Consider the following 14,763-nt stretch of genomic DNA (forward strand, 5'->3'; position numbering starts at 1 on the left):
AAGAGGCCACATACAGATGGGGGTACCCGCTGGCTATCAATATTAAAAGGGGTGGCAGAAATTTTAATCTAAGAGAACCATCACAGCTTCCAGCACTTTTTGAATTCCTTGGTACAATGCCCATAGAGGTACCAAACTGGTTGGACTTGACGCCAGCCGAGAGTGGCTTCGAAAGGATATAAGATATAAGATGAGAGGAGAAGAACAGTGTGCATTCCCCCTTCCCTCTTCCTTAAGTCGCAGACCCTGGACCTCTCTCTCTCTTTTTCTCCTTTCTCCAAGGGAAGGGTCCTTTTTCTTTTCTTTTTAGGACTCTTTTCCTTATACAAAAGTTTTTTCTTCTTTTTCTGAGAGAGATATTTCATATTCTGAGTAGAGAAGGGTAAAACCTGAAACCTGAAAGCTGGAAGTCGCTGGTCTTGGATTAGGAAACCCTTTTTCTTTTTTCTTTTTTTTTTTTTCTCTTCTATCTCTTCTCACCCTTTAACCCGGAAAGGGCATAATTTTGTGATTTTTGCATAGTCATTGAATAAGAAGTGCTATTGATGGCGTAATAATGATATGTAATAATGATATGCATGCGTTTTGGGTTTAAGAGTTGCGGATATGATTGGTCTTCTTGTCCACTGTAGGGAGGGAAAGGGGGAGGGATGGGTGGGAAGGGGTGGGAAGGAGGTGAGGGTTTGGTATATTTTGGGGTTTGGGGGGGGAGGGTGGGATATTTATGGGTTTTTCTCTCATTATTTTTAGGATTTTTTTTTTTTTTTTTTTTTTTTTTTTGGGCGGTTGTAATTTTCTTTTTTGGGGGGGTTTATGTGTGGTATTTCTTTATGTAGGGGGGCGAGGATAAGGGGGGGGTGGATGGGTGGGCTAGGGCGGGGGGGGTGAGGGGAGGTCACTATTTCACTATGACACTAATTCAATCATAAGGGGGGCTAACACTATATGATTAAGGTAGAAGGGATGCAGGGGTACATGAGAGTAACCCCTCATAAGGGTACTAATTAGAGGGATATGGGGATTGTTCAGTATTATTTAAAGACACTAAAGACACTAAAGACAAGGGGTATATAAGGCCTTCACAGGGCCAATTCACAATGCACTGAAGTAACAGGGAGGGGGGATAGGGAATGTTAAACCTGGAGGGAGGGGGAGGATGGGGGACTGGGATAGGAGGGTAGGGGGGGGGGGGGATCGATGGGCAAGGAGGGGGTAATAAGCAATCACCAAAGCGAATGAAAGGAGAGGACGGGATTAATGGGAGCTAAAGAGTGGAGGGAGGAGAGAGAGGGGAAGAATGGGGGGGGGAGGGGAACGTTATGTAAAAAAAAAAAAAAAAAAAAAATTTTTTATGTATAATATTGTATAATACTGTGATTATGGAGAAGCGGAGGTTGCTGTGGGTGGACGAGCGGGGGGGGGGGGGGGGGGGGGGGGGGGCAATTGGGAGGGGGGGTATGCTCCCTCCAGCACCCGGCTCCTCCCCATTTCCTGTTTGGGCCCTACTCCTTTCCCACCGGATAGATTAGAGGGGGGGGGGTTTATAAGAGATAATTAGATGAGGTGCACCCGGTCCTATGCGAAGGCGTGACTCGCCTCAGTGCTCATGTACTGATCCCCATTTTTAGCGCCTCTCCTCCGTGTGGAGGGAAGTCAGAGACGCTAGGAGTTTTTTTTTTTTTATTTTTTTTTTTATTTTTTTTTTTTTTTTTTTTTTTTTTGTTTTTTTTTTTTTTTTTTTGTTCGTCCGAGATCCTAGGGGATTATTCGGTGCGGGCCTTTTTGTTCCGGTGGTTTTTTTTTTTTTCTCTATCTCTCCTCCTTTGCTCTCTCTCCCTGCGCGCATACGGCGCCCCCCCCTCCTCTCCCCGTCCCCTACCCCCCTTGTGGGTCGGGCGTTCTCGCAACTGAGGGGACCGAGGGGAGCCTCCTCTCCCTCGATCTCAAGCTTAGGGGGAACACAGTAAAATTTAAAGGGAGAAGAGAGGAAAGGGAGAAGAGAAGAAAGAAAGAAAAAAGGGGGAAAAATGTCAATCACAGTAATGTCCTATAATGTCAAAGGACTGAATAGTCCGGAGAAACGATCTAAACTAAGGGCAGAATTATGGAGAGCGAAGGCACAAATAGTATTTCTCCAAGAGACTCACTTTAAAAAAAACAAAACACCAAAACTAGAAAATTATAGATTCCCAAAGGTGTATCATAGTTCTTCAACTCTAACAAAAACAAAGGGAGTATCAATACTGCTCTCTAAAAACATCTCATGGAAAGAATTAAGCGTAATACAGGAAGAGGAAGGAAGGCTCCTTATTGTGAAAGGATACATTGACGACCGGAAGGTGACCCTGGTAAATGTATACTTGCCCAATGAGGGACAAGTTGGGGCATTAGAGAAATACATAAACAGGATACAACAGAATATGGAGGGGATTTTAATAATGGCAGGAGACCTAAATATTGCCTTGGATCCAATTCTAGATACATCGAGGGGATCCTCACACCTGGCATACAGTAAACTAAGCAAAGCTAATAGACTCTTGCAAGAGATACAGGTAGTAGATTGTTGGAGAACCAATCATCCCTATGAGAAAGATTACACCTTCTTTTCAGCTAAATATAGAAGCTATTCTAGAATAGACTATATATTTATTTCACAAAATTCCCTACAAAGTATAGAAGAGGCTTCCATTGGGTCATTTTCAATATCAGATCACGCACCGACAAAATGTACATTAAAATGGGGGAGTACTGAAGCACGGGAATGGCAATGGAAAATTAATGAGTCCCTCATAAAAGACCCAGAATATGAAGGAAAGATAATCCAGGAGATGAAGATGTTTTTCTCCAACAATGTTGCAGGAGAGGTGTCCCCAATGTGTATTTGGGAAACACATAAGTGTTTTGTTAGAGGTATCCTGATATCTTTGGGGTCCCATAGGAAACGTAAGACAGAAGCACAGATGGAAACCTTGCTAGGAGAAATTCGAAGATTGGAAAAAATGCATAAAAAATCATTAGCTATACAGGTAGAGAAGAAGTTGAGGAAGACACGAGAGGAACTGAACTTATTGTTAACGGATAAAGCAAAAGCATCGCTGAGAAGGTGTAGACAAGCTTTCTACGAATTTGGCAACAAACCAAGTAAAATGTTAGCAAGAGCTTTAGGAGAGGTAAGAGCGCAAAACCATATAGAGGGTATAAAATCAACAGGAGATAAGATAATAAAATCCCCACAGGAAATGGCGGAAGTATTTAGGAACTATTATGTGGATTTATACCAGTTGAAGGGGGAGCAGGAGTCAGAAAAAACTGGGGAGAGGGAGAGAAAAATAAAAGAGTATATAGAGAAGTCGGAAATGCCAAAGCTATCAGAAGAAATAGGAAGAAGTTTAGAAAACCCAATAACAGCGGAAGAAGTTAAAAATACGCTAAAGCAGTTAAAACCAGGTAAAGCCCCAGGACCAGACGGTTTCAACCTCCTGTACTATAAGACATATGTAGAAGAACTGATGCCGAGATTCTTAGATGCATTTAATTCGATACGGGAGGGACAGGAGATGCCAGAGGAAACGTTAATGGCACACATAGCGGTCATAAAGAAAGAGGGTAAAGACCCAGCGCAATGTGCCAACTATCGCCCAATTTCATTGCTGAACGTCGATCTAAAAATCTTTGCAAAGATTCTTGCTAATAGAATAATACCATACATTCCGGGGCTGGTACACCAAGATCAGGTGGGCTTCACGCCAGGAAGAGAAGGCAGGGAAAACACCCAAAGAGTAATAAATGCTATCCACCTCTCGCAGACATATAAAATGCCCTTAGTACTAGTATCTACCGATGCTGAAAAAGCATTCGATAGGGTAGATTGGAAATTTTTAAAAGCAATTATACAACATATAGGTCTGCGAGAGGGGATGCAAAGATGGATCACGAGCCTTTATTCCAGACCCAAAGCGAAAATTAAGATAAACAGTATGATGTCCAAACCCTTCGAAATACGAAACGGAACGCGGCAGGGATGCCCCTTGTCACCATTGATTTTTATTTTGACGTTAGAACCTTTTTTGAGGACAATAAGATTATGTACAGATATTAGAGGTATAAAAGTGAAGGGGGGAGAACAGAAACTCGCGGCATTTGCTGATGACTTAATGTTTTTTGTCTCGGAACCAGCACTATCTCTACCCCCACTGTTAGCCGAGATAGATAAGTATGGCAAACTTTCAAATTTCAGGGTGAACTACAACAAATCGGAAGCGATGGGGGTAGAGATAAGCATTATACAACAACAACAATTGACTAACTTTTTCCCATTTAGATGGACAAACTCGCATATAGGTTACTTGGGGACTAATATTCCAAAGAAATTAAGCAGAATACATGAGTTAAACCTAGCACCTTTGGTAAGACAATTGAAAAAAGACCTACAGAAATGGGATAAGGAGGTGTTTACCTGGTTTGGTAGGATAAACATTATTAAGATGAATGCAATGCCGAGAGTGCTATATTTATTACAGACACTACCAACAAAAATATCTCAGGGAGTCCTCAAAGAAATCAGAGGGAAGTTTGTAGGATTCATATGGGCAGGGAAACCAGCTAGAGTAAGAAGAGATATCCTTACATTATCTAAGGGAAAGGGGGGAGTAGGATTTCCAGATCCGCTAGCCTACTACGAGGCAGTACATTTATCGAGAGTGTTAGACTGGTGTGTAAGGCCAAAAAATAAACCTTGGATTCTACTAGAACAAGAAGTGACAGAGATCCCACTTGAGGGACTAATATGGCTCTCGAAATCGGTGATATCTCAGACAGTGAAAAGACATCCGATGATAGGGACGACAATTAACATTGTGAAAAAAATATTTAAAAACGTAACAGATGAAAATGGAGCGAACCCGATGACTCCAATCCTAGGAAACCCAGCGTTTGTACCGGGTATGAAGGACTTAGGGTTCGCGAATTTAAAAAATAGCGGACAAACCAGACTGATACATTTCCAGAAAGAGAATCGGATAATGACAAATGAAGAAATAGAAAGAGATCTATCAGAGTACATTGATCCCTACAGGAGGAGACAGTTAGGGGGATTTCTTCGATCTATACGGGGACACATTAGGATGAGAGAAATACCAACAGAGTTTGAGAAAATGTGTCTTAGGGGAGAATCGGTAAGGCATTCACTTTCCATATTCTACTCCTTGATAAATGAAATGAAAGCACCGCGAGAGATAGGCTTTATTCAGAAGTGGGAAACAGACTTAGGAGTTAGATTTACGGAAATTCAGAAAAAAAAAATCTTCCAATTTAACCATAAAGCTTCAATAGCGTCCAAATTTCAAGAAGGAGGATATAAGATACTGAGCCGATGGTATAGGACACCTGAGGTATTAAACCAGATTTACCCTCAGGTGTCAAATACCTGCTGGCGATGTCAAAAAGAAGAGGGAACACTCTTACATATTTTCTGGAACTGTGAGGGGGTTAAAGATTTCTGGAAAATGGTAGCTGAAGTGATAGAAGAAATAACGGAGACAGCACTAGGAGAGGAACCGGCGACTTATCTGCTATTAGACATACCTATGTCAATAGAGAAATACAAAAAATCTCTTGTGAGACATTTAGTGGTTACAGCTAGATCGTGTATCCCGATACTTTGGAAGAGCACATGCTATCCAAGTAAGGCACAATGGTTAGCTAAAATTAAGGAAATGCAATGCATGGAGAACCTTACGGCATCTCTAGGGGAGAGGGAGGAGATAGTGAGGGAGACATGGGAACCCTATGTGAGATGGGAGCGGGGAGAGGACTAGGGAGGGATGACGGGGTGTGGGAGGAGGGGGACAGGAGAGAGAGAGAGGAATTTTTTTTTTTTTTTTTTTTTTTTTTTCTTTTTCTCTAAGCCCGGAAGAAGAGCTTGGGGGCAAGGGGGGGAGGGGGGGATGTGAGATTTTGAACCAGGGGAGAACCCGAGTAAGGGGACGATACGATAGGATGAAATGGGATAGAAAGGAATAACAGTTCTTGGAAATGTAAGAAACACAGCAAGAGAAAACTGTTTATATTGTGTGTAATGATACTAAACTGAGTTCAAGACAATGTAAAGGTGAAAAATGTAAAATAAAGAATATATAAAAAAAAACAAGAGACAAGCATGCAAATCCAGATACAGCATGAAGTCAAAACTACAACTCTGCATACTTGTTTAGGGTCGGTGACTCAAAGCATTGAAGCCATTGGATTAGATTGGCAAACTCATTCTTAAACGTGGAGGTGGTAAGAAATGACAGCATTTATATTTAGTCAATACAGGTTTCCTTTGATGCTAATCCAGCCATAGATTGTTCGAATCTCAGCAAAGATACAAGTCATCCATGGACAGGTTGATTGTACCCAAGTCAATCGACTTGGGTACGACCAGCATGCTGGATTTTTACATGCAAATCGACAGTGGCTATAGCCACTAGCAATAACCACTATGTTCTCCCAGCTGGGACAACTCCCCGTGCTCCTTCTGCCCCTACTGGGAGAACACAAAAGCTCCACAGGAGGGATTCACCCATCAACACTAACGGTGTTGGTGGGGAAAGCAAGTACGTTTTCTTTCCTGCAACCCACGGTTGCAGGAAAACAAAACAATCTATGGCTAGCTTTAGTGTTTAGAAATAGAAAATGTGACCGCTAACATGTTCCAAGACTGGGGAGGTATCTCAGATACTCATCTGCGACAACATCTCTCCTCACACCTGTCAGGACCAGATGCACTGTAGCTTGTGAATAGATGTTTCATTTAATCCCATCTGATAGATTTTCCAAGTTGGAAATTCTGTTTACAACACCAAGGGGTTTACTAAAGACAAATCCACTTTGCACTGCAAGCGCACTTGGAAGTGCAGTCGCTGTAGATCTCAGGGACATGCAATGAAAATAAGAGCATTTTTGCTTGTACATGATTGGATGATAAAAATCAGCAGCTTCCCCTCATTTCAGATCTTCCCCTTAAATCCAAATTGACCGCACTCCCAACTGCATTGTGTATTTGCCTTTAATAAACCCCCCCCCCCCCCCCCCAGTTAGCACTGAACTGGGAAATGAAGCCGCAACGTTTCACTTCCCGATTCCCTCACCGAGGATGGCGGCGGGGGGCAGCCGAGAGATTGATCGGCTTCAGCTGCTGACGGCACCCTAGACGGGTAAGTGTCCATTAAAAAAAAAAAAAAAAGTCAGCAGCTGCAGTATTTGTAGCTGGTGGCTTTTACAAGCTTTAAGAAGCTGTAAACTGTGGCCCTACATTTCCAGGGGCCCCAAATCGATATCTAGCATGTAAATATTTCTTTCCCCAAATCTATGTCTCCCAAAAATCATTTCTTGTTTAACGTGGTTTTGATAAATCACATTTAGGCAAAACCACGAACATATCATCTTGGCAGTTGGAAGAGAATATAGTCGCTAGTACATTTACTTTCAGAAGGTGCCCCTTACCTTCAACAACATAAACTTTGGTCAGTGGAAAGGAAATACTTTTTGCCATTGTTTCAATAGCATCCTTTAGCTCTCCGTCAGGAAGTGGGGTGAATTTATCAAACAAGGGTGCAATATAGTCTGCATATATTGTTACAAGTACCTAAAATTAAAGGAAATATATGAATAAATCTTGCACATCAAGATACTAATATCAGGATATAGGTACAGATATATTCTTACCAGAGACACCACTAGAGTGAAGAGCCATGCATAGACAAAGAAATAGTCACCGCCAATCTTGATTATATACAGCAAAAGAGATGTAACAGGAAGAAGAATGCACTGAGTGACCAAGAATTTCTTTACGGCATCTTTGAAGAAGAATCCAAGGGTCTGAATTTACAAAACACACAGAATACATAAAACACTGCTGTGGTTAAACGATTCATTAATGGCCTAATATTCTAAAAACATTATTCCCAGCGCATTAAAAGAATAATGTGCAGCATTTTAGATCTCATATACATTAAATACAGAAAGAAATACAGAAAGAAAGAAGTATAGATTTTACAGAATGTGACCTGTTATATAATTTTTTTGTCACCGCTCAAAAGTAGAGGTGAAAGTTTATCCATGCGTCCCGGAGCATGGGGGTGCAGGCTTATCCTGATACCAATACAGACATCTAGTAAATGATCGCTGCTACTACTGACCAGCCCAGGTGAACTATAAAAAGCGGCCTACAAGTCTCCAACACAACCACATACTCTGATGCATTTTTGCCCTGCCCACTGGAGCTCCTATGACAAAGCCCCATTGGGCAGGGCAAAATGCATCAGGGTGTGTTAGACAAACTTCCAGAGCATGAAAGAAAAAAAAAAAAAAAAAAATTACTGGAGGAGGTTGAAAGAAACCCAATGTACACTTTTCTTTAACCAAAGCGGCTGTACCAGTGTTTGGCAATAGACCTCCAAGCAGGCGTTTTCAGATCATCAGGTCAATCAACAAAAAGGACAAATGAACTAGAATAGACTGCAACACCCAGATGAAAAATTAAACAAGGTCACATAAAAATATATGCATCCCCAGCCTCGATGACTAAAACTTTCTTATCAAGATTAACACCCGAGAGGAACAAGATCAATATGATGGGCTCTCACCCATCATGAAGATGTTGCTCATCTTCTGCCTTCTCAGCTCAGTGTATGTCCAGACCAGGGCTAAGTTTACATGATGATCCTCAGATACTACAGGACAGCAGCATTGGTATATACACTAGGGAAAACAATCCCAAATATATACCCATTCTTTTAGATGAAGATTACAAGCCCTCTCAAACATTTTTGTAGGTGCATTGGCGATCTGGTTACTGGTATTTATCCAAGCTGTGTACATATAGAGCATCAAATGACACTGGTTGGGAAGGGGTTAAACATTTAGGGCAATCAAAGGGTTAAATGTGTGCCTAACCAGTAAACAAAAACACTGGTTAGGCACACATTTATCCCTTTGATTGCCCTAAACTATTAACCCCTTTCCAGCCAGTGTCATTAGTACAGTGACCGTGTATATTTTTAGCACTGAATTCTGTAAGGGTCCTTAGCTCGGGTGCACCCTTGGTTTGTTCTGTGTGTGAACCTTCGGCTAGCCGGACAATCAAAAATGACCAATACACAGTGATGGGTTCAAAATTATTGTGTATTGCGTTTTGACATCGTAGACAATTTATAACCTTAAACCACAAAATTTCCCTATACCTCCCAAAACCTCCCCTTAGCTTAACACCCTCCCAACACCCCATTGCCCAATCAATTAACGAGTTTACCAAATCTACCCCCGATACATACAAAGTACATGTCACATTTGTGGCGCAAACAATAGCCAATAACAAACACATCTACCACAATTCTTGCTATAGCAAATGTCATCTCTTTTATCCCAGGATGTGTAGCCTAAAATTGGCAGGTGTTTGTGCATTTTGCAGACGAGTTCTACAACTTAGCTGTATGCACCTCAGACCGTGCTATCTTGATATTAACGTGTGGTCACATAACATCTGCAAAACATCTCTCTCGTTTAAGATACCTTTAAAAGACTATACCAGTAATTTTCCTACTTACAGAGGAACTCTAACTATTGCTGTATAAAAGCGAAAATAAAAGCTATGTGTATATTGTAGCCGATATATAGGCTATATATTGGCAATTTCCTCTCAAATTCTTGTTACTGGTTCCCACAAAGTGTCAGTGTCCAATTGTCCACCGCAATACTGCAGTATCGCTGATTGCCGCCATTATTAGTATAAAAAGAAATCCCAACACACACACCATCATTTGTAGACACTAACTTTTGTGCAAACCAATCAATTTGTAAGGGATGTGCTGGATATTATTCTCTGTGTTACAAGGAAAAAAATATCACCACATCCCTGCCTTGTTTACATAGGCAGAGCTCTGTTCTGTGTCTCTACAATCAGTGGGGGCCAGCAGTCAAATTGTCCGGCATCCGCTGATCGGCTTGTGCTGTGTCTAGTCACAGCACAGCCGCACCCTTCCTGGAGGTGCCAAGTCATGTACTATGTACGTGATCCAGCACAGGAGAGACGCTCTGCCACCGCACTCGTATGTGAGGTGGTCAACAAGCGATTATCAAAGACTTTATGAGCTATACTCCAATAATTACCAGCACACCAAAGTCTACTTTTCTGTGCATGCGTTACACCCATATTTAAAAAGTCTGCATAGCCAGCCAGCCACCCACCATCAATACCCCCCCCCCCCCAAAGATGCCAGGGGTTCATCTTCCCACCAGCCCGGCTCCATTTCAATTTAAAATCAATAGCTGTGTCTGCCCAGCTGCATCATTCCTTCATAGGACTATCAATGGAACAATTATGGGCTCCAACTGACAGTGTGGCAAAGGGACTTGGTTCTCAACTAGAGCACAGTGTGGCGACATCACTGTACTTGTAGTCCATTGACACTTCCTCTAGCCATTTCTTGAAGATCTGTACCTTGGTATGATCATGCAGCTGCAGGAGCCAGAGCATTGTAACCCCAATCAACTGATTGTGGTTACACTTTCCAGGCTCCTATGCAGAAAATAATAATAATATTATATGCATTTATTTATTCCAGAAGGTGGACTTGGCCTTTAAACTAGGATTACCTGTTGGTTGAAGCCATGCCTTTCTTCAATAACAAAGGTACTGTATAAGCTCCATGGGAGACCAGTCAGGGAACTGAACAGTGTGGAAAGTAACAGGAACATCAGCGAGTGAGTAATCTATGATAAAGAAAAAAAAAAAATTATTACAAACAAAAGAACTACTTAAATGTTTTTTTACTGGTCCCAAGGAGGAACATTTGCGCATACAGCATTATATATATATATATATATATATATATATATATATATATATATATATATATACACATACACACACACATACACACATATATACACACACATAATATAAATCCATTTCAAACCCACCTCATACTCTGAAGTGAAGCCTCCACGAAACAGTACATGTTCTGACACATTCCACAGGAAAGGAATCCCTCCTAAAACAAGAATGAGCTGCACAAAAGACAAGGGTAAGGTACAACACCAATTCAGAGTGGCTAGATCACCAGATATAAACAATACTGAAAAAAAAAAATATATATATATATATATATATATATAACATAAAAAACAAATACAGTAACATTTACGTTCGACTTAAAAAAAGCCTCTTATCCCATGTACAGCCGAATAAAAACCATGCTAACAGGAGGAAAGAGCCATATCCATATTAGACAGGCTGAAACACCAGGTTCTAGCTACAGCTGGACACAAAGAATGCTGCCCCTTCAAAACCGCTATAGGTAGCAACAAATACTAATCAGGTTTTGATTGTGATCTCTTCACCCCCATAAGCATGAGTCCCTGCATTCATTTTGAAAATGAGCTGACTTTATTCATATACACGGATAAGTTTACCTTTTATAACACGTTACTCCCGTAATCAGGGCGCAACATGTAATTGCTGCAGCTTCCACAGTCTGCAAGAGCCCGGCATTGCACCCCCACATCACTGTCACAAGAAATGTAAATATACTTGTGACAGCAACAGGCATGTGACGGATACTTGTTATGGAGAGATTTGGAGTCTAAAAGCCTGTATACATGATCTGACTTTTTAACAATTGTCCAAAAGACCTGTTTTTGCAGACAATCCGACTGAGTACACTCCATTGAACAAACTTTTTCATCGGACAAATGTTTGCTGTGAGAACAGACAAACTTTCCAGCAACAAATGTCCTACGTCGGCTAATCCGATTGTGTTTGGATTTTAGTCCGATGGACTTGTTTAAAGTACAAACACGCATGCTCAGAACCAAATGCTAAAGATCAAACAATAGCAGAAGTTGACCAAAGGGTGGCGGTAAAGAGCAGAAAAACCACGTAGTACGTCTATTGTGTCACTACGTTCGTTTTTGTTGGCTGAAAAAGCCTGCCGTGTGTATGCATACCAAATTTCACGGCCAATGCCCATTCGGAGCAAAATCCACAGAAAAGTCAGTTGGAAGTCGTGTGTGTGCGCGCGAGGCTTTAGACCCCAAGTTTCTTTTCTGCCCTTAAATGCATTCAAACCACCAATATCAGGGTTTTTGAATGTTTGTTTTGTTTTTTAAATGGTGCCTTCTGGGTAAACTGGGAGTGATGTCAGGTCATCGCTTCAGGGTTACTATAGCAGAGAGCTGATCAGAGCCAATCCTAGCTTTGTTCAGCTGTCTGGCCAATGGAAGGTGGCTTTTACAAGAGCTGATCACACAAACTGCTTGAAGTCCAGCAACATACAAGTTTATCACTGGTCAGCAAGTGTTAAAACAAGCTGCTACCAGGCTTCAGTAAACTTCAGAAGTTCTCAGAGCTTGTTGAAAACCTGCCAGCAGCTTGTTTATCCATATAAATATACTAGCATCAAGCAATTTCAGTTTTCATTGCTGTGATAGTTTGACAATTACTCGGTCACTCACTCAAGTGAGCTTTATAAACATTTTTATCAAGCTCTCTTTTGGTGGCATGCAATACAATTTTGTTTTAGTAAAAAACATTTCCCCATACTTTAAAAAACATATTGAATAAAAGTGCCAAGATAATACAAACAACCCCAAAATAACCCCTTTTTAATTACTCACAAAAAAAAAAAAACACTTACTGTGCCTTCTATTTCAGAGTACAATCCAGACCAAAAACTGAAGGTACTTTTATCAAGCTGATAAAGGCGAGATTTCTCAAACGTTTCTGAATCCATAATATTACCAAGTTCAGAAGGCACATGTGTTGTAGTCCGATATACCTTTCTCTGCAATAGAAAACAAAAATTATTTAATAAAAAAAGTTTAAAGGCAAGAACACATAATAAAGCAGTTATCCATTAGCCAGCCAACACGATTTAAAGTAATACAGCACCAAAGACCGATCAAAACACAGGGATTTCTATTGTCAGTATGAGCCCCCATAGCCAAGACAATAAAATGTGCACTTGAACCATGTCTTATTATGCATCCATAGCAAATACTTTAAAAAGTATGCAGGTTTATATAATACAATAAAGCAAAAAAAAAAGTAATGCAATATATATACACCCCCCACTTTTAAGTGCACAACAGGCTTTATTTACTAAAGCTGGTAAGTGCAAAATCAGGCTCACTTCTGCATAGAAACCAATGAGCTTCTAACCCCAGCTTGTTCAATTAATCTTTGGTAATAAAACCTGGAAGCTCATTGGTTTCTATGCAGAAGCGAGACTGATTTTGCACTTTCCAGCTTTAGTAAATAAACCCCATTGTGTACTTAAAAGTGGGGGGGGTGTGAGAATATATATAATAAAAAAAAAGGGGGGGGCCCCCCCCATCGTATAATCCCAACTCGGCAGAATGCAGAGAGTATATATACCAAAGTTGGAGCATATGCTTAAAGAAAAGCGTATCCACTAGGAGGCAGGCTAAGTTTAGAGGCAAAACTACTGCATGTCATATTGGTCTATTTTATGAGATGTACTGGGAACACTTGGATAATGGTTTATCTTTCTTAGGCATTTGAATTCAAGGAACATTTCATGTTGAAAAAAAAAACAAGAATACTAACAACAAGGAATCAACCCTTTCCTTTAGTTTCCAGCTATATCTTTACACAAGACCACAATAAAATCTCTGTCAGTTGTCGGTTCGCTCTGCTACTCTCATGTAAAATGTGGTGACCAACGGTCTCGTCTGTCAGGTGGGTGGAACAAAAAAAAAAAAAAAAAAGAAGAATTTAGGAAAATCAGCACAGCCCCAAAAGTATGTTGAATACTTCTTCAGACACTGCTTTTGGACGAGAATAAAGATTAATTATTTATTAATTGATGGCCACAACTGAAGCTAGGCATTTGTCACACGCTCACTGTCCTTTGTAATATCAGGTTTCATTTTTCATGTATACAAAAGGTGTCACCTGCATATAAGAGCAGTATGGTCAGTGTATGGAAAGAAGACCAGCTGTACAGTAGTACAAAATTCTGACAAGCAAAACTGTACACGTATCCAAGTCAACTGTGTTTCTGCAGTTTGCCTGGGGTACTGCTTAATAATTAACGGCCCTGGTGCTCAATAAGACTTACACTACTGTGGAGGCCTGAAGATTTGAGAACATGCTCCAAACAAATACTTGTAAACGGACCATTTTGCTGGGATCATTTTTATTTTTAAAAGAGAAGTATGGTGTTTTTGCAGATATATACTTACCCAAGTGGATGCTGCATCTGTCCCCCACCGGCTCTAAGCCTAGGTTCACACTGCTGCGAATTCAAAATCGCTGTAAAATGCGTGATTTTACCGCGATTTCGCGGCTGCGATTTTACCGCGATTTTGCCCGCAATTTAATGTAAATCGCAAAAAGTAGTGCAGGAACTACTTTTTGAAATCGCAGATGCGGCGTCGCACTGATTAGGACAGTGCCATTGCCGACAATTGCCGCCGATTTGAGATGCGATTTGACATGTCAAATCGCATCTCAAATCGTTCCAAATCGTACCCAGTGTGAACCAGGGCAAAAACTGAGAACCGAGCGAGCCAACACCGCAGATTGCTTGGTTCGCACAGCATCCAAAGCAGAGAGCTGGCGACTGTCAGTCACCACTGTCTGCTCTGCCCCCTTTTCGCTCTCTGGAGCGCTAGCAGCAGCCGGCTCAGGCTCTTGCAGAGAGGCCGAGCTGGGTGTCGGTCCAGGCATGTGGTTGGATCCCGACCCCAGTGTTACGA

At 41.1% G+C, this 14,763-nt stretch overlaps 1 protein-coding gene across 1 annotated transcript in view; it reads right to left on the reverse strand.

Moving 5' to 3' along the window:
• The window catches only part of ZMPSTE24 (zinc metallopeptidase STE24), a 38,208-nt gene that overhangs the window by 20,366 nt on the left and 3,079 nt on the right, over positions 1-14,763 (reverse strand). The window contains exons 2-6 of the mRNA XM_040337119.1: positions 12,678-12,824; positions 10,963-11,049; positions 10,636-10,752; positions 7,708-7,860; positions 7,486-7,627 (exon numbers count right to left, since the gene is read on the reverse strand). Coding sequence (XP_040193053.1) covers positions 7,486-7,627; positions 7,708-7,860; positions 10,636-10,752; positions 10,963-11,049; positions 12,678-12,824 — 646 coding nt within the window. The remainder of the gene's footprint in view (positions 1-7,485; positions 7,628-7,707; positions 7,861-10,635; positions 10,753-10,962; positions 11,050-12,677; positions 12,825-14,763) is intronic.

This window comes from Rana temporaria, chromosome 2, assembly GCF_905171775.1.
Source record: "Rana temporaria chromosome 2, aRanTem1.1, whole genome shotgun sequence".
Taxonomy (NCBI): domain Eukaryota; kingdom Metazoa; phylum Chordata; class Amphibia; order Anura; family Ranidae; genus Rana; species Rana temporaria.